At 41.6% G+C, this 20955-nt stretch overlaps 1 protein-coding gene across 1 annotated transcript in view; it reads left to right on the top strand.

The window, feature by feature from the left end:
- The window catches only part of LOC120990611 (zinc finger protein 260-like), a 72486-nt gene continuing 51531 nt past the window's right edge, over positions 1 to 20955 (top strand). Inside the window, exons 1-3 of the mRNA XM_040419531.1 lie at positions 1 to 99; positions 9168 to 9318; positions 10866 to 11381. Of these exons, the coding sequence (XP_040275465.1) occupies positions 1 to 99; positions 9168 to 9318; positions 10866 to 11381 (766 nt within the window). The remainder of the gene's footprint in view (positions 100 to 9167; positions 9319 to 10865; positions 11382 to 20955) is intronic.

The raw sequence follows: 20955 nt of genomic DNA on the forward strand, positions 1-20955 counted from the left end.
ATGGGGCAGCAGATCTGTGAGGGTCCTGACAGGACAGAGCTTGGAGATCACTCGCTCTTCTGGCTGAAGTTATGGCAACAAGGAAAAGATTCTTTAAAGGTAAGTATTAATATTGATGTGTCACCGTGGTCCATAGGGTGTGGTATTACACTGTCAGCATTATGTCTGTGTACTGCAGGAGATTACAGGGAATTATACATCATTATAATGCTGTGTGATGCTGCTGTGCTGCCCTGAGCGGAGGCCAGAACGGGACTTCTCACTGACACTGCGAGATCCTCACATTCACCTCAGTCCGGTGTGTCCGGCCTCACAGGAGGCAATAGGCAGATCCCACTAATACTCCACAGGCAGTTTATAAAGAGGGATTTTATACAAAAAAAAATTCTTGGAATCCCATCTTACAAATCAGGAGTCAATTTACTTAACCGAATGTGCAGAGCTCTAGCACCGGCCTGGCGGGCAAGGAGGAGAGTCTAATAGCACGGCAGACTCCTCATAAGGAGAAATAGACTTTTTGGATAATCTTGCAACTCCCAGATCCACTTCTGGGCAGATTCCTAAGTAGAGCAGTCTTTGGGATCCGATTTATAAGCAGACTTTGTGTGTGCTGAACTCCTCAAGTCAAGCCTATAATGGCTTACAAATGTAGCGTGGGAACTCCATGAGGCGGCAGCACAAATGTGCTTCAAAGGTACTAGGCTCCTCTCCGCCGTAGAGGAAGCTATCACTCGGGTAGAATGAGCGTGGACAAAAGCAGAGGGCGCCAATCCCTGGGCGACAAAAGCTACACTGATGGCTTCTTTGATCCAACGCTTAATGTTGGCTTAGAAGTTTTAAGACCTTTGTTCCTTCCGGCAAAAAGAATGAAAAAATGCTCGGATCTTCGAAAGTCTTTAGATCTTTCTAGGTCTTTAGATCTTTCTATTTCTGGCAACATCTTGGGTCTGAAGGAGCTGCTTTTATTCCGACACTGGAGATGGATAAAAAATCAGGACACAGACTTTTTTTTTCAAGAAGGTCGATAGGAATAGTTATTTGGATTTTAAGAGCACCCATTATAGAAAATGGAAAACTAACATTCCCTACAGTCAATTTAAGAGAATCCGGCGGAATTGCACTACCGATGAGGATTTCGCTAACCAGTGCGACGCGCTCACTACCCGGTTCAGCCAAAAAGGTTATCCAACCAATATTGTCTCAGGTGCTAGAAAAAAAAGCTACTGCACTCTCACAATTAGAATGCCTTGTACCTATACGGGAAAAAGAAGGGGATATAGAGTAATCCTTTTCGTTGTAATTTTATAACCACCTACAACCAAAACCATGATAACATTAAAACAATACTGGAGAAACACTGGCATATCCTGAGAAGATTATCCAAAAGGTTCCCCGTCTAACATATAGAAGAGCGCCAACCTTGAAAAAACATCCTTGCACCTAGCAAATTGTTTTTACGGGACAAGTTGTAGTTTTTAATGGCGCTATTTTGGGGTACACATAACTTTCTGATTAACTTTTATTAACTCTTTCTGGGAGGGAGATGGGGAAAAATAGCAATACTGCCACTGCATTTTTACATTATAAATTTTACGGCGTTTATTTTTCGGTACAAATAACATAATATCTTTATTCTCTGGGTCAGTACGATTACAGTGATACTAAATACTTTTTTTTTTTTTACGTTTTACTACTTTTTTTGCAATAAAACCCCTTTTATTAACCAAAAAAATGATTTTGCATTGCCACTTCACAAGACCCATAACTTTTAAAAAAAAAATTCTATGGAGTTGTGTGAGGGCTTGATTTTTGAGGGACGACTTGTATTCTTCATTGGTATCGTTTTGGAGTAAATTTCGCTTTTTGATCGCTTGTTATTAATTTTTTTTCGGTGGAAACTAAGAATAAATTAGTAATATTTATGTAGTCCGGGTCGTTACGGACGCGGCAATACCAAACATATGGGGAATATTTTCTCTTTGCAATTTTTGTCATTGAAAAGCGTATTTTCAAAGGAAAAAAAAAGCATATTTTTAAATTTTATGGAATTTTTTAAATTTAATAAATGTGTATTTTTTTTCTATTTTTTTTACTTCTTAATAGTCCCACAAGGGGACTATAATATAGAGGATTTTGATTGCTTTTAAAATGTAATGCATTATCTCTATAATGCATTACATTTCAATAGCAATGCTATTCAAACGTCGACCAGCAGGCTGCGCCAGAGAGGCAACTGAAGACAGGCTCAGGGCCCTGATCGGAAGCAAGGTAAGCTTCCCAACACATCAGCACCCCGCGATCACATTTTCGCTGGGCACCGGACGGCGAGGGGTGCGGGCGGGCACCCTGTATTAACGGACCTATCCTTGGGCACCTTAAGTAAGTGATTGACCGGTTATAAAAACCTGTGTTTTGGGCAAATAGAGCCACAGTGAGGTTTAATAAGGTCAGTTTAGGATTATTCTTATTAGTCTGGACATGAGCATATGTTTAGGTTATAGGGGTAAAATCTGATGACAGAATCCCTTTAAGCCCATATGGGTTGAACGAAGCCTTTGAGATTAAGTTATAAATTTATTAGGTTCTCCCCCACACATTCCTAAGACTTTTTACACTATAATATAACAATTTATAGAAATATATATATATATTTTTTCTTCATATACCGTATTTTTCGCCCTACAAGACGCACCGGCCCATAAGACGCACCTTTTGGGGAGGAAAATAAGGGGGGGAAAATTTAACCAAAAGGTGTGCTTTTGGTGGGTTTGGAACTAATGGTGGTCTGTGGATGGCACTGTTACTGGGGATCTGTGGATGGCACTATTATGGGGGATCTGTGGATGGCACTTTTATGGGGGATCTGTGAAGGACACTGTTATGGGGGATCTGTGAAGGACACTGTTATGGGGGGATCTGGGGATGGCACTGTTATGGGGGATCTGTGGATGGCACTGTTATGGGGGATCTGTGGATGACGCACTGTTATGGGGGGGATCTGTGGATGGCACTGTTATGGGGGATCTGTGGATGGCACTGTTATGGGGGATCTGTGGATGGCACTGTTATGGGGGATCTGTGGATGGCACTGTTATGGGGGATCTGTGGATGGCACTGTTATGGGGGATCTGTGGATGGCACTGTTATGGGGGATCTGTGGATGGCACTGTTATGGGGGATCTGTGGATGGCACTGTTATGGGGATCTGTGGATGGCACTGTTATGGGGGATCTGTGGATGGCACTGTTATGGGGGATCTGTGGATGGCACTGTTATGGGGATCTGTGGATGGCACTGTTATATATGTGCCATCCACAGACCCCCCAGCCCTTAACAGTGCCATCCACAGATGTCCCCCATAAAACTGTCATCCACAGATTCCCCACCCCCCCACGGGTTCCAGTGCTGCAGTATACAAATATAAAATGTCTCATTCAATTAAAAGTGATTAAACATGCCCCCTCACTCCTAATATTACCGTACACCCTAACAGCTTCTGTACAACGCAGGCCGGGCGGGCGGCGCGTCACTCACTGACGTCACGTGCCTGCGCCGCCTGCTTCATTCATAAAGTAGGCGGCGCAGGCACGTGACATCAGGGAGTTACGCTGCCGCCTGCCTGCATTCTACAGAAGCTGTTAGGGTGTACGGTAATATTAAAAGTGGGGGGGGGCATGTGTAATCACTTTTAATTGAATGAGACATTTTATATTTGTATACTGTAGCACTGGAGCGGCGGGGCCGGACTACAGTGACTGCACCGCCCCGCCGGCGCCCAGCTCCTCCTCCCAGTCCCTCCCCGCTCGCTCATACATCACAGCCTGCGATGTAAAAATGTCAGCATTCGCCCCATAAGACGCAGGGGCATTTTTTTGGGGGGGGGGAGTGCGTCTTATGGGGCGAAAAATACCGTAACATTATTTCTCCAACGTTGCCATATAATAATTTGCTATGTAGCCTTCGGGCAAATTGCTCTGTCTTTTGACTATTTATAATTTTGAACTCTAATACGCCTACTAATGTCACCCATAGTGCCAATTTTAACATTCCTCCTTTTTATTACCTTTTCTATTTTTTATTACTCAATCTATTATCTAATTGCCATTATTATGTATTTATGTTGGGCTAAATGTCCTTTTTAATTATTTATTATCAGCTTTTTTAATTTACTTATAGTGTCACTCTCAGTATTTACTCCCACCATTATGTTAATGAAACTTTTATTTTTTTTACGTATCTCTGCCCTGCTCAGTGATGCACTATACCATGTGACCGTATCATGTGATCGCACCATGTGGCCACATCTAAAGAATCAATTGGTTGACTACCCCCGCCCTCCTCTGTGACGTCATACACCATGTGACCGCATCTGCGGTCACATGATCTCCCTATCTGTTTTACCAACAACTTGTTATATAAAAAACACTTAGAATCTTTTGATATTTTTGACATAATTGTTTTTATTTATGTAAACTTCACTTGGCATCTGCTGCTACTTTTAGGTTTATGTGATTTGTGCACATTGCCACTAAGACGACACCCAGTGCCAGCCCCTCCCACTGTGGGCGGTACATGGGTGTGCTTTCTCACATTATAAATATTCACTTTTATGTATGTATTGTCATCTAACCTGATGAAGGGGAACTGTTTGTCCCCGAAACGCGTTGTTTACATGGTCATGCACTTTCTCTAAATAAAAGAATAAAAAATCTATATTGAAGTCCCACGTCCATTTCCATCAGCGAATTTGCGCCATTGCAGCAACTTTTCTTCGTGACAGTGGAGAGCATGTCAGACTTGCAGAGTACAGGTGTCCGAGCAGGAGCCCAGTGCCTGATCAGGAGAGGGATTTTTTTTAAATTATAGAACTGAGCATGGGGGTCTGATCTAAGCATGGGAAGTTCTGATCTCAGCATGGGGGGGGGCAGTGTCCTGATCTGGACAATGGGGGTCTGATCTGAGTTTAGGGGGGGTCCTGATCTGAGCAATGGAGATCAGATCTGAGCATGGGGAATATCTGAGCATGGGGGTTCAGATCTGAGCACGGGGGACAGATCTGAGCATGGGGGCAGATCTGAGCATGGGGGGTCTTGTTTGAGCATGGGTTGGTCAGGTCTGAGCATGGGGGTCAGATCTGAGCATGGGGGGAGATCTCAGCATTGGTTGGGGGAAGATCTGAGCACTGAGGGTCTGACACTGGGAGTCGGATTTGTGTTGTCTGATCTGAATATTATGGGTCTTATTTTGTGGGTCTGATTTGGAGGTCTGATGAGGTTTGGGGATCTTATTTTAGGTCAGATAAGGATTGGGGATCTGATTTAGGAGTCCTTTTTTTCTCTGCTAACGAAAAATAAGAAAAAATATTTTTAGCAGATCAGATGAAAAATCTTTTTGTTCTCTTATTTTTCTTTGTTAAAACCTAGGTGCATTTTGTAGGGCGAAAAATGCGGTGACTTATGTGTAAATGTATAGCTTGTGGCTCCTGGTAGTCATAGTTTATTTATTTTTTTTGTTTTTGGCTCTTTGTGTCTATAAGGTTGGCCACCCCTGCTTGAGACTCTCCACCTCGGCTCAGCACAAAGGTGCAGAGTCCACCACTTGGAAAGGGAGGGACTGCAGCACCAGCAACTTGGACAGGAGCACTTTCAGCTTCTGCGCTGTTGGATGTGTGCACGCATACTGTTGTCTCTTGGCAACCGCTTTGGTGATCAATTGCTGACAGAATGACTGATGAGGAGCAGGAGCATCGGGACCAGCAGACGATGGAAACGACAGACAGCTCCCTTCGACTGAGGTGGTGGAGCCTTGACTGCCTGAAATCGGGTGCTGCGTGCCACTGGGTGATGCAGCGGTTGCTGCGGCCGGCTGAACCACCACATCAGAGCCACGGTTCTCCGAGGCCACTTTATGGTGATGCTGCACATGTTGAAGCAGGGCCGTGGTGCCAACATGGCCACTCTTCACCTTCTGCCCACATATTCTACATATGGCCATGTTCACCTCCTCTGGCGGTTTAACAAAAAACTGCCACACTGCCGAGTAGGTGATTTTACCCCCAACACTCCACACTGATATACTTCTACCGCCGCTGCTTCCGTGAACCCGTGCACCACTCCTTAATAAGGATGCATTTTTATAAGAATACATTTTTAGTTTACTAAACGAAAGGCTTTACCACGTATAACTGCGGCGCTGAACGCAGAATAAATTTTTCGTTTTCTACCGAACTACATCACTAAAGTTTTTACCACAAATATTACTGCAGCGCTGAATGCTGAATATATTTGGTTTTTCTATTGAAATACATCACAAAGGCCCCTTCACACGGGCGAGTTTTCCGAGCGGGTGCGATGCGTGAGGTGAACGCATTGCACCCGCACTGAATCTGGACCCATTCACTTCAATGGGGCTGTGCACATGAGCGGTGATTTTCACGCATCTCTTGTGCGTTGAGTGAAAATCGCAGCATGTTCTATATTCTGCATTTTTCACGCAACGCAGGCCCCATAGAAATGAATGGGGCTGCGTTAAAATTGCAAGCAAGTGCGGATGCGGTGCGATTTTAACGTATGGTTGCTAAGAGATGATAGGGATGAGCAACCCCGGACCTCATTAAAGTAATTTCACTGTATTATTTTCCCTTATAACATGGTTATAAAGGAAAATAATAGCATTCTTAATACAGAATGCTTACTAAAATGTTGATTGAGGGGTTAAAAAATAAAAAAAACTAACTCGCCTTATCAACTTGACCGCGCAGCCGGCATCGTCTTCTTTCTTCTTCTTTCATGACCTGCAAAAGGACCTTTGATGACGTAATCTCGCTCACCACGTGGTGAGTGTGGTGATGTCAGCGTAATCCTGCTGAATAAAGATAGAAGGATCACGTGGTGAGTGCGATTACGTCATCAAAGGTCCTTTTTCAGGTCATGAAAGAAGAAGCAAGAAGACTATGCCGGCTGCGCAAAAAAGTGGATGAGGTGAGTTAATTTTTTTTAACCCCTTAATCCACATTCTAGTAAGCATTCTGTATTAAGAATGCTATTATTTTCCTTTATAACCATGTTATAAGGGAAAATAATAAAATGAATAAAACACCTAACCCATACCCAAACTTAAGTAAAGAAGTTCAGGTCTGGGTACCACATTCAGTTTTTTCTCACACGTGTGCAAAACACATTGCACTCGTGCGGAAAAAACTGAACATCGGTACGCAATCGCAGACAAAACTGACTGCAATTGCGTGCCTACTAGCGCAGTTTTCCCGCAATGCACACGCGATGCTTCTGGAGCAAAAACGGGACACCCGTGTGAAAGAGGCCTAAAGGTTTTAATACATACTGTATAACTGCCAAAGTGAACTGCATATATATTTCTCTTGTAGTACTGAAATACGTCAATAAATGCTTTAAGCGCAAATCACTGCAAAAGTAAATTGTGTATATATTTCTCTTTTTCTCTTGTAGTGCTGAAATACGTCAATAAACACTTTTAGCACAAATACTGTAACTGCAAGTGAACTGCGTATATATTTTTCTTTTTGTACTGAAATACGACACTAAACGCTTTCACCACATATAGCTGCAGAAGTGAACTGCGTATATATATATTTTTGGTCCACAGTTACAAGCCACTAAAGGCTTTTCAACATAGCACTTGCACCCCAAGAACAATTAGCTGGAATGACAGAGCTGTATAATGCAAAAGGGGTAAACTTTTATTGAAATGCGTCTTTTATTTGCAGTAACGTTTCGGCCAATTGTGGCATTTATCAAACTGATGCCGCTGGAAGAAGTGATTCAATGGATAACTGTGCTTAGTGGATAAGGATGGCATGCAGTTGCACGGATAGATCAGTGCACCTTGATCATGGTTATAAGGGAAAATAATAGCATTCGACAGAATGCTTACTAAAATGTCGATTGAGGGGTTAAAAAAAACAAAAAACTCGCCTTATCCACTTGATCGCGCAGCCGGCATCGTCTTCTTTCTTCTTCTTTCAGGACCTGCAAAAGGACCTTAGATGATGTAATCGCGCTCACCACGTGCATTTCAATAAAAGTTTACCCCTTTTGCATCACAAATGCTGGAGTTTTCTTTATTCGCAAACACGGGGTGGGAACCCGACTCCAAGCATCCATTGGCGTTGTGCCACGAAGTTTTACGTCAGAGCTGTATAATGGCTATTTGGATCCCCAAATAATCTTTCCCTGCACTTTTAAATCGCTTTTTGTTCACAATGAGGTTTTCCCTATCACTCTCCCTAGCCCCTGCAACATCTCTCCCTGTACTCAGAACGCTGGAAAATGGTAGAATCCAAGATGGCTGCGGGTAATTATAGGGCTATGACATCACAGGGCTGGCTGGCTGCTACTTGACTGCATGCATGGCATTATGGGTCATCCCGCCTTCCCAGAGTTTCTTGCCCCATGTCCTCACATGTGTAGCCGGCTTTTTAGGAAAACTTGCGATTCGTTACCACGAAGCGCAGGGAAATTCACATTTCTTGCAAATCTAATTTTTCCTGAAATTCGGATCGACTTCCACTTAGTCAGTTTCGATTCGCTCATCTCTAGTTATCAGTTTGTCTACTCTGTAGTTTGCAAAAAATAATAAAAAATACTTTAAAACAAATTTGCATTTTTATCTTAACAGAAAATCCCAGTAAGAAATGTGAAAATATCATATTACCACTAGACGAAGATATCCTGCAGCGCTCTTCAGGAGAAAACCTCATTACCCTTAATGTACGTCCAGGAATTCACAGTACAGATCTATCATATAATCCTCCTAATTATGAGGAACCTTCTCCTGACCAATCACAGAATGTTACCGCTAGTACAAGTCAGAAAAGGATTAAAAGGTTTCATTGTGGTAAAGAATCCACAAACGGCTCAGGACTTTCTACACACCGAAGACGTCACAAAGGAGAGAAAATGTATTCATGTTCAAAATGTGGGAAATGTTTCACGCAGAAATCAAATCTTGTTATACATGAGAGAAGTCACACTGGGGGAAAGCCGTTTTCATGTTCAGAATGTGGGAAATGTTTCACGCAGAAATCAAGTCTTGTTATACATGAGAGAAGTCACACAGGAGAGAAATCATATTCATGTTCAGAATGTGGGAAATGTTTCACACGGAAATCAATTCTTGTTAGACATCAGAGATGTCACATAGGAGAGAAACCATATTCATGTTCAGAATTTGGAAAGTATTTTACAGAGAAATCAAATCTTGTTAAACATGAAAGACATCACACAGGAGAGAAACCATATTCATGTTCAGAATGTGGGAAATGCTTCACAAATACAGGGAGTGCAGAATTATTAGGCAAATGAGTATTTTGACCACATCATCCTCTTTATGCATGTTGTCTTACTCCAAGCTGTATAGGCTCGAAAGCCTACTACCAATTAAGCATATTAGGTGATGTGCATCTCTGTAATGAGAAGGGGTGTGGTCTAATGACATCAACACCCTATATCAGGTGTGCATAATTATTAGGCAAAATGGGTCAAAAGAAGTACTTGACAGGCTCAGAAAAGTCAAAAATAGTGAGATATCTTGCAGAGGGATGCAGCACTCTTAAAATTGCAAAGCTTCTGAAGCGTGATCATCGAACAATCAAGCGTTTCATTCAAAATTGTCAACAGGGTCGCAAGAAGCGTGTGGAAAAACCAAGGCGCAAAATAACTGCCCATGAACTGAGAAAAGTCAAGCGTGCAGCTGCCAAGATGCCACTTGCCACCAGTTTGGCCATATTTCAGAGCTGCAACATCACTGGAGTGCCCAAAAGCACAAGGTGTGCAATACTCAGAGACATGGCCAAGGTAAGAAAGGCTGAAAGACGACCACCACTGAACAAGACACACAAGCTGAAACGTCAAGACTGGGCCAAGAAATATCTCAAGACTGATTTTTCTAAGGTTTTATGGACTGATGAAATGAGAGTGAGTCTTGATGGGCCAGATGGATGGGCCCGTGGCTGGATTGGTAAAGGGCAGAGAGCTCCAGTCCGACTCAGACACCAGCAAGGTGGAGGTGGAGTACTAGTTTGGGCTGGTATCATCAAAGATGAGCTTGTGGGGCCTTTTCGGGTTGAGGATGGAGTCAAGCTCAACTCCCAGTCCTACTGCCAGTTTCTGGAAGACACCTTCTTCAAGCAGTGGTACAGGAAGAAGTCTGCATCCTTCAAGAAAAACATGATTTTCATGCAGGACAATGCTCCATCACACGCGTCCAAGTACTCCACAGCGTGGCTGGCAAGCAAGGGTATAAAAGAAGAAAATCTAATGACATGGCCTCCTTGTTCACCTGATCTGAACCCCATTGAGAACCTGTGGTCCATCATCAAATGTGAGATTTACAAGGAGGGAAAACAGTACACCTCTCTGAACAGTGTCTGGGAGGCTGTGGTTGCTGCTGCACGCAATGTTGATGGTGAACAGATCAAAACACTGACAGAATCCATGGATGGCAGGCTTTTGAGTGTCCTTGCAAAGAAAGGTGGCTATATTGGTCACTGATTTGTTTTTGTTTTGTTTTTGAATGTCAGAAATGTATATTTGTGAATGTTGAGATGTTATATTGGTTTCACTGGTAAAAATAAATAATTGAAATGGGTATATATTTGTTTTTTGTAAAGTTGCCTAATAATTATGCACAGTAATAGTCACCTGCACACACAGATATCCCCCTAAAATAGCTAAAACTAAAAACAAACTAAAAACTACTTCCAAAAATATTCAGCTTTGATATTAATGAGTTTTTTGGGTTCATTGAGAACATGGTTGTTGTTCAATAATAAAATTAATCCTCAAAAATACAACTTGCCTAATAATTCTGCACTCCCTGTAATTCAGATCTTGTTATACATGAGAGATGTCACACAGGAGAGAAACCATATTCATGTTCAGAATGTGGGAAATGTTTCACGCAGAAATCAAGTCTTGTTATACATGAGAGAAGTCACACAGGAGAGAAGCCATATTCATGTTCAGAATGTGGGAAATGTTTCACACGGAAATCAATTCTTGTTAAACATCAGAGATGTCACATAGGAGAGAAACCATATTCATGTTCAGAATGTGGGAAGTGTTTTACAGAAAAATCAAATCTTGTTAAACATAAAAGACATCACACAGGAGAGAAACCATATTCATGTTCAGAATGTGGGAAATGTTTCACACAGAAATCCAATCTTGTTGTACATGAGAGAAGTCACACAGGAGAGAAACGATATTCATGTTCAGAATGTGAGAAATGTTTTACACGGAAATCAGATCTTGTTAAACATGAAAGACTTCACACAGGAGAGAAGCCATATTCATGTTCAGAATGTGGGAAATGTTTTACAGACAAATCAAATCTTGTTAAACATGAAAGACGTCACACAGGAGAGTAGTAATATACACTCACCTAAAGAATTATTAGGAACACCATACTAATACGGTGTTGGACCCCCTTTTGCCTTCAGAACTGCCTTAATTCTACGTGGCATTGATTCAACAAGGTGCTGATAGCATTCTTTAGAAATGTTGGCCCATATTGATAGGATAGCATCTTGCAGTTGATGGAGATTTGAGGGATGCACATCCAGGGCACGAAGCTCCCGTTCCACCACATCCCAAAGATGCTCTATTGGGTTGAGATCTGGTGACTGTGGGGGCCATTTTAGTACAGTGAACTCATTGTCATGTTCAAGAAACCAATTTGAAATGATTCGAGCTTTGTGACATGGTGCATTATCCTGCTGGAAGTACCCATCAGAGGATGGATACATGTTCTCATTCCGTTTGCGCCAAATTCAGACTCTACCATTTGAATGTCTCAACAGAAATCGAGACTCATCAGACCAGGCAACATTTTTCCAGTCTTCAACAGTCCAATTTTGGTGAGCTCGTGCAAATTGTAGCCTCTTTTTCCTATTTGTAGTGGAGATGAGTGGTACCAGGTGGGGTCTTCTGCTGTTGTGGCTTCACAAATGCTTTGCTGCAGACCTCGGTTGTAACGAGTGGTTATTTCAGCCAACGTTGCTCTTCTATCAGCTTGAATCAGTCGGCCCATTCTCCTCTGACCTCTAGCATCCACAAGGCATTTTTGCCCACAGGACGGCCGCATACTGGATGTTTTTCCCTTTTCACACCATTCTTTGTAAACCCTAGAAATGGTTGTGTGTGAAAATCCCAGTAACTGAGCAGATTGTGAAATACTCAGACCGGCCCGTCTGGCACCAACAACCATGCCACGCTCAAAATTGCTTAAATCACCTTTCTTTCCCATTCTGACATTCAGTTTGGAGTTCAGGAGATTGTCTTGACCAGGACCACACCCCTAAATGCATTGAAGCAACTGCCATGTGATTGGTTGACTAGATAATTGCATTAATGAGAAATAGAATAGGTGTTCCTAATAATTCTTTAGGTGAGTGTACGTGTTCAGAGTGTTGGAAACGTTTTTCAGATAAATCAAGTCTTCTAAAACATAAGAGGAATCACACATAAGAGAAGCTGCATTCAGAATGAGAATTTTTTTTGTTTGTTTCTAAAGCCATAATTAGGGTCATTAGTGAAGTCGCACAAGAGAGAAGCCATATGGCAATATAACGAAACAATGTATCACTGGGTCATAGACCTTGTTTTCATTTCAGGTTGTATATTTGGATATAAAAGCTTAATTAATGTCACATAACGGATTCTATAAAACATCTGATAAATCCTGTTTAGTCATACATATTCTGTTCATGACTTATATTTTAAACCTTACAGTTAACCCTTTCAGCCCCGGAGCGTTTTTCGCATTTTTGTTTTTTACTCCCTGCCTTTCCAGTACTTTTTTTCCTTTTACATAGCTGTATGAGTGCTTGTTTTTTGCGGACAAGTTGCATTTTCTAACTCCACCATTTAATATTGCAAATGATGTAGTGGGGAGATGTAAAAAAAACCTATTTGTTTATTCTGGGTCAGGCAGAGTTCGAGGAGTAGGGGTAGATGGTCCGAGAGTGACCTAGTCTCGTACTTCATTCGTTTTACATATAGCACATATTTTTTATTAATCAGAGCATGGTCTATTCTATATGGCCACAATATAACGAAACAATGTATCACTGGGTCATAGACCTTGTTTTCATTTCAGGTTGTATATTTGGATATAAAAGCTTAATTAATGTCACATAACAGATTCTATAAAACATCTGATAAATCCTGTTTAGGAATACATATTCTGTTCATGACTTACCTTACAGTTAACCCTTTCAGCCCCGGAGCGTTTTTCGCATTTTTGTTTTTTACTCCCTGCCTTTTCAGTACTTTTTTTCCTTTTACATAGCCGTATGAGCGCTTGTTTTTTGCCGGACAAGTTGCATTTCCTAACTCCACCATTTAATATTGCAAATGATGTAGTGGGGAGATGTAAAAAAATTCCACGTGGGGTGAAATTGTAAAAATAACGCAATTACTCAACAGTTTTAGGGCTGTTCCACATGAGCGGATGCCGTGCGTGACATCCGCTCCGTGAATGACAGCCAAGACACGATGCGGACAGCAGAAGCACGGAGCATTAACATGATTGATAATGCTCCGTGCCTCTATGTGATCTCTTTACTACGAAATTACAATGAGATAAAGTTGTCACTGTGATTTCGTAGTAAAGAGATCACAGAGAGGCACGGAGCATTATCAATCATGGTAGTGCTTCTGCAGTCTGCATCGGGTTTTGGCTGTCATTCACGGAGCGAATGTCACGCACGGCATCCGCTCGTGTGAAACAGCCCTTATGTTTTATTTTTACGGTGTTCCCTATATGGTAATACTGACCTGTTACTTTCTTTCTCCAGGTCAGTATAATTGTTTTTTTTCCTTTTCATTGCCATATTGTGACCTCTATAACTTTTGTGTAGTTATGTGTATGGAGCCATGTGAGGGTTCATTTTTTGAAGTATGATCTGGAGTTTTCATACCATTATGGGGTATTTTTTTTTTATTACTTTTTTAAATTTATAAAATTTTACTTTATTTAATTTTTTATGGGAGGTGAAGAGACCAAAAAATGGCTAAATCAAGTATTTAGACTTTTTTTTCCCATTTTGCCATAAATGAAAAATATTTAATAGTCTAAAAGTATGGGCGCTTTCGCACGTGGCGATACCCATGAAGTGTATTTGTTTTATAGTTTCCATTTTTTTATTGACATTTTGGGGAAAGGGGATGATTTTTAAGATTTTTTTTTTATTATTATTTTTTTAACTTTTTTACAGTTTTTTTAAAATAGTATTTTATAGTGCCACCCTGCTTATAATATCTGCTCTTACACTGTCTGTTTACTCAAGAGTCAAACAAGATCTTCTATAGCAGTAAAGTCTTTGGGGTTTGAGGAAAGAGACTTCTCAAGGTCCAAGAGCCCAATGACTATATTCTCCTCTAGGTGCAGTTCTCAACCTAGTTCAGAGTCAACAGAATCCAAATCATCTGGGAAACAAAACATCTGTGAAATGTTTTTACCATCTGTACGATTGACAAGCTTGAAATGACAGGGTACACCAAATATTCAACCCTTCTGGGTTAAGGTTTCCATAGAAACATAGAATGTGTCGGCAGATAAGAACCATTTGGCCCATCTAGTCTGCCCAATATATCTGAATCCTATGAATAGTCCCTGGCCCTATCTTATATGAAGGATGGCCTTATGCCTATCCCATGCATGCTTAAACCCCTTCACTGTATTTGCAGCTACCACTTCTGCAGGAAGGCTATTCCATGCATCCACTACTCTCTCAGTAAAGTAATACTTCCTTATATTACTTTTAAACCTTTGCCCCTCTAATTTAAAACTGTGTCCTCTTGTGGTAGTTTTTCTTCCTTTAAATATGCTCTCCTCCTTTACCGAGTTGATTCCCTTTATGTATTTAAAAGTTTCTATCATATCCCCTCTGTCTCTTCTTTCTTCCAAGCTATACATGTTAAGGTCCTTTAACCTTTCCTGGTAAGTTTTATCCTGCAATCCATGTACTAGTTTAGTAGCTCTTCTCTGAACTCTCTCTAGAGTATCTATATCCTTCTGGAGATATGGCCTCCAGTACTGCGCCCAATACTCCAAGTGAGGTCTCACCAGTATTCTGTACAGCGGCATAAGCACTTCACTCTTTCTACTGCTTATACCTCTCCCTATACATCCAAGCTGCTGGCATTTCGTGCTGCTCTATTACATTGTCTTCCAACCTTTAAGTCTTCTGAAATAATTACTCCTAAATCCCTTTCCTCAGATACTGAGGTCAGGACTGTGTCAAATATTCTATATTCTGCCCTTGGGTTTTTACGCCCCAGGTGCATTATCTTGCACTTATCCACATTAAATTTCATTTTCCAGACTTCTGACCATTCTTCTAGTTTTCCTAAATCCTTTTCCATTTGGCGTTTCCCTCCAGGAACATCAACCCTGTTACATATCTTTGTGTCATCAGCAAAAAGACAAACCTTACCATCGAGGCCTTTTGCAATATCACTTATGAAGATATTAAACAAAATTGGTCCCAGTACAGATCCCTGTGGAACCCCACTGGTAACATTACCTTGTTTTGAATGTTCTCCATTGACTACAACCCTCTGCTGTCTGTCACTCAGCCACTGCCTAATCCACTCAACAATATGGGAGTCCATGCTCAATGACTGCAGTTTATTGATAAGTCTTCTATGTGGGACAGTGTCAAAAGCCTTACTAAAATCTAGATATGCGATGTCTACTGCACCTCCACCGTCTATTATTTTAGTCACCCAGTCAAAAAAATCTATAAGATTTGTTTGACATGATCTCCCTGAAGTAAACCCATGTTGTTTTTCATCTTGCAATCCATGGGATTTTAGATGTTCCACCATCCTATCCTTTAATAGGGTTTCCATTAATTTGCCTACTATTGATGTCAGACTCACTGGTCTATAGTTGCTCGATTCCTCCCTACTACCTTTCTTGTGAATGGGCACGACATTTGCCAATTTCCAATCTTCCGGGACGACTCCTGTTACTAATGATTGGTTAAATAAATCTGTTAGCGGTTTTGCCAGCTCACCACTAAGCTCTTTTAATAATTTTGGGTGTATCTCATCAGGCCCCTGTGACTTATTTGTCTTCACCTTAGACAGAAAACTTAGAACATCTTCCTCTGTAAAGATACATGCATCAAATGATTTATTAGTCATCCTTTCTAGTGGAGGTCCTTCTCCTTCTTTTTCTTTTGTAAAAACTGAACAGAAGTATTCATTAAGGCAGTCGGCTAGCCCTTTATTCTCTTCTACATACCTTCCGTCCTTTGTTTTTAATTTAGTTATTCCCTGTTTTAATTTCCTTTTTTCATTTATATATCTGAAGAATGTCTTATCCCCTTTTTTCATAGACTGAGCTAGTTTTTCTTCTGCCTGCGCTTTAGAAGTTCTTATAACTTGCTTGGCCTCTCTCTGCCTAATCTTGTAGATTTCCTTATCTTCATTGCTCTGGTTTTTTTTATAATTACAAAATGCTAGCTTTTTATTTTTAATGATTTGGGCCACTTCTGCTGAGTACCACAGTGGTCTCTTCCTTTTTTTGCTTTTACTGACAAGTCTAATGCAATTTTCTGTTGCCTTCAATAATGCACCTTTTAAGTAGTCCCATTTCTCCTGGACTCCATGTAATCCGTTCCAGTCTGATAAGGACTCATTTATGACTAATTTCATTTTTGAAAAGTCTGTTTTTCTAAAATCTAAAACTTTTGTTTTTGTGTGGTGGGACTCTTTCACAGTTCTTATATTAAACCACACTGACTGGTGATCACTAGATCCCAATGTTTCGCCTACAATGACATCATATACCGAATCCCCATTTGTGAATACCAAATCCAAAATGGCCTCCCTCCGGGTTGGCTCCTCAACAACTTGTAGTAGAGATAACCCCAGTAGGGAATTTAGAATATCTGTACTCCTGGTAGAACTTGCTATTTTGGTTTTCCAGTTTATATCTGGAAGATTGAAATCTCCCATAATGATAACTTCTCCTTTCATTGTCATTTTAGCTATTTCTTCAACTAGTAGATCATCTAGTTCTTTAACTTGACCAGGTGGTCTATATATCACACCTACACGAGTTACTGCATGGTTAGCAAACTGCAACGTAACCCAAACTGACTCTATGTTGGCCTCACCAACTTGTATTAGGTTAGATTTAATGCTATCTTTCACATACAGGGCCACTCCTCCTCCTTTTTTGCCTTCTCTGTCTCTTCTGTATAAAGAGTACCCTGGTATGGTTATGTCCCAGTCATTTCTTTCATTAAACCATGTCTCCGTAACAGCCACTAAATCTACATTCTCAGATGCCATTATTGACCCAAGTTCATTGATTTTTTTACCTAAACTGCGAGCATTTGTAGACAGGACTCTGAGCTTATCATTTCTTAACCTCTGTGCTTCTGACCTGTTCTGTCATTTTTTCGGGGGGCAATTGGACTCTTTTATTTTCACTCTTTTGCCCCCCCTTCCTAGTTTAAATACTCTTTCGCAAATTCTTGGAGTTGTTCACTGAGTACATTTGTTCCTTTGAGAGAAAGATGCAAACCATCTTTTTTGTACAGTTCCTTTCTATTCCAAGTAGAGCTATCATGAGAAACAAAGCCAAATCCTTGCTCTTGACACCATTTACCAAGCCATATGTTGAACTCCTTTATGCGCCTCTGCCTATCATTCTGAACATTATGCACAGGCAGAACTTCAGAAAATGAAATGGTGGATGCAAAATCCTGTACGTCATTACCAAGTGTGATAAAAGATTTTTTCACCTCTGACACTTCATTGCAAGCCAGGTCATTTGTCCCTAGATGGACAAGAAGATCCACGTCCCCTTCCTGCTTTGCTTGCTTAACAATATTAATAATACGTCTTCTATCTCTTCTAGCAGTAGCCCCAGGGAGACATCTCACAAAACCATTTTCTTTAAGCTCCACACTTCTTATAATTGAATCACCCAGCAACAGCTGCTTCCTTTGAGACTTCACTTTATCTTTTTTGTTGCATACATTAGACATAGGAGTCGATGGTTTCTCACCCTCTGTGCTTGAGTCCATATCCATGTTGTCCTTACATTCTTAGAGTGCTGCAAATGAATTATGGAGAACCACCGACTGTGGGACATGTCTTCTATCCACCACTCTAAGTCTTCCAGAACCTACATTAACCCATCTGCCATTTCTGGGGGTCCTCTGTGGCAGTGGCATTGCAGCAGTCCTAGCTGGAGTTTGTTTAACAGATAATTTAAATATATCAGATTTCAAAAATGAAATTTCCTGCTGCAGTAAGTAGAACTGTCTACAGATCTGACAGCATCCGAATCTCCAAAGAGTGGAACATGAAATAAATGCACAACAATTCCTGCACTGAACCAAGTCTGCCATTTTAAAGAGGGAAAAAAAAAAAAAAATTTGTAAGTTTAAATCAAACAAATCTTACCTTTTTTCTTTTTTTGTATTGTTTCCACCTTCCAGCCTGCCTCCTGACTATCTCCTGCAATATCTCTTTACTGTACTTAATGTAGTACTTGCAGCTAATGAATTAGGCCAGCTAATGAGTCTGTCTCTATATATACACACACTGCTTCCCAGCTCCTCCCCCAGCAACAAATGTAACACCTTAGTGAGCTAGGCTCATTAGCAAACGCACAATAGCAAACAGCTGATCAAATTCCTTACCTCTTTTCAAGCAATGGTCAGAAAAAACAACACAGATGAGCCAGTTGCAAACTCTAAGCCAATCTCTTGCAGGCTTAGGATCTCTTCTCTGCAACTCCTTACATGATGCCTAAAACCAAGATACTTTCCCCAGATACCAAGATACTTTCCCCAGCACAGGTGTTGAAATAAATGGCCAGCAGCCTGAAGATGGCCAATCATCCAGGTATGGAAACACAGAAATTCTCTATGTTCTTAAGGAGGCAGCTGTAGAGGACACCACTACATAAAGGTGTGAATAGCTGAGGAGATTCTGAACAGATGGGCTTTGAATTGCAGGAGCATAACACCTTGCTCCTCACTCAGGAGTTACGGCCACCTTAGTTGAGATTACAAAATATGCAGCCATCCGGACTGACTTAAAGCTTTATATCCTCTTGTCTTCGTATTGACTACCTATGAAGGGTATATCTTTACCCTGAAGAACTGCTGTAATGATCATTTCATATATGACAATGTCTCGATTACCCTATCCAGCTCTGAACCCATGAGTCTACTTGACTCATACCAGAGAGCAACTTAACCGTCGTAATGTAGGCCATAGATTTTTCACACAACTCATGTGTTAGGATTTGGCATTACAGCAAACATATCATAGCTGGAACTGTAGACCTGAAGAATACATTTCCTTTGGACTTTGGAGACAATATAAGCAGCCACAGCAACCTGAGGGCAGGATTCTCTCAGCTTGGAGGAGCAACCACAGACGGGCGTCGGACTCATAGTTCTGTATCTGTAGGTACAACAGAATTCCAAGATAATCTGGCTATCGATTTATTAACTTTAGGAGGAGGAACCCACTTAGTTGTACTTTACAGGCCTGAAGCTGTGTACTTTGCACTCCAATTAGGTCAGACACATTCACCTCAATAAATGATTCACTTTATGCAGAAGAAAGATCTGATGAAGTATACACTTCCACAGTAGAAAACTGAGCAGATGACTTTCTGGCCTTATTCTCAATCCCAATCCGTACCAGAACACAGCACTCTCTGCTTAACTTCCCACATCAGGCAGAGAAAGACCTGTTCAGGATTGAGAGGCTATCCATAGTGAATCTGGACTGAATTGGTTAGTAAGGATCTTTTTCCCCTCCCCTCCATGACTGCACCTTACTTGGAGATTATCCTCCTCCTCCAGCCAGGAAGGTTCAAAAGGGCCCGCCTCCTCACTCCTCTTCAGTGTCTTCCTGTCCCTGCCAGGCGGAGGATAGGAGTTATCTCTGCGCTCTGATCGGGAGCTATGCGCATGATAATGGGTGCATTGCGCCGGCTACGGGCTTACCTTGGGCAAGTAAGTCCGTTCTGTGGAGTGGCTGCCGCGTTTTTTTGTTTGTTAAAACTCACGCGCGCCAGCTCGTAGTGGCAGACTGCAGCACCCGGACACTCAATGGAGCACTTCCGGGTTCTAGGCCGTCCGCTGCCTGAGATTCTCGGCTCCGACGGGTGACGTCATCCGGGGGCCTAATAGGGGTGGCTTGAGGATGCCGGCCTGGATGACGTCGAAGGTCCTGGGGAGACTTCCGGCCATGTGGATTTAAAACTGCCGCCCTGGTCCAGACGAATGTCGCCCTCTGACCAGAGAAGTTGCAAGCATTACTGCAGACTCGGCCATCCACACATATGGATCCGGAGGAAACTATGGAACAACCTGTTGCAGTGAGTGACATCCAGGTTGGAATGCTGCTTGCACATGCTGCTAATAGGCCTTTCTCATCTCTTCCTTTTGTATGGAAGAGTGACAAAGACATTATTGTTAAACCTAAAATAGCGCAAAAATCTAAAGTTCTTAGATGTCGCGTATGTTCTGTTAAACTCCCTGAAAATCATGCTAAAAGACTTTGTGAAAAGTGCATTGATAACATTGTCAGGGAGGAAGTCCCGTCTTTAAGACAGGAACTGATTAAAGGGAACCTGTCACCGGGATTTTGTGTATAGAGCTGAGGACATGGGTTGCTAGATGGCCGCTAGCACATCCGCAATACCCAGTCCCCATAGCTCTGTGTGCTTTTATTGTGTAAAAAAACAGATTCAATACATATGCAAATTAACCTGAGATGAGTCCTGTACGTGAGATGAGTAAGGGACACGTCCCCGAAAGGTTACCACTGAAGAAGGGGACACGTCCCCGAAACGCGTATGGGCTATACCTTGCACCGGCATGCTGGTAGAGAATCCCCCCTGGATCTGATCTAAGTTTTTGGAACG

Source organism: Bufo bufo, chromosome 2, assembly GCF_905171765.1.
Source record: "Bufo bufo chromosome 2, aBufBuf1.1, whole genome shotgun sequence".
In the NCBI taxonomy this organism is placed as follows: Eukaryota; Metazoa; Chordata; class Amphibia; order Anura; family Bufonidae; genus Bufo; species Bufo bufo.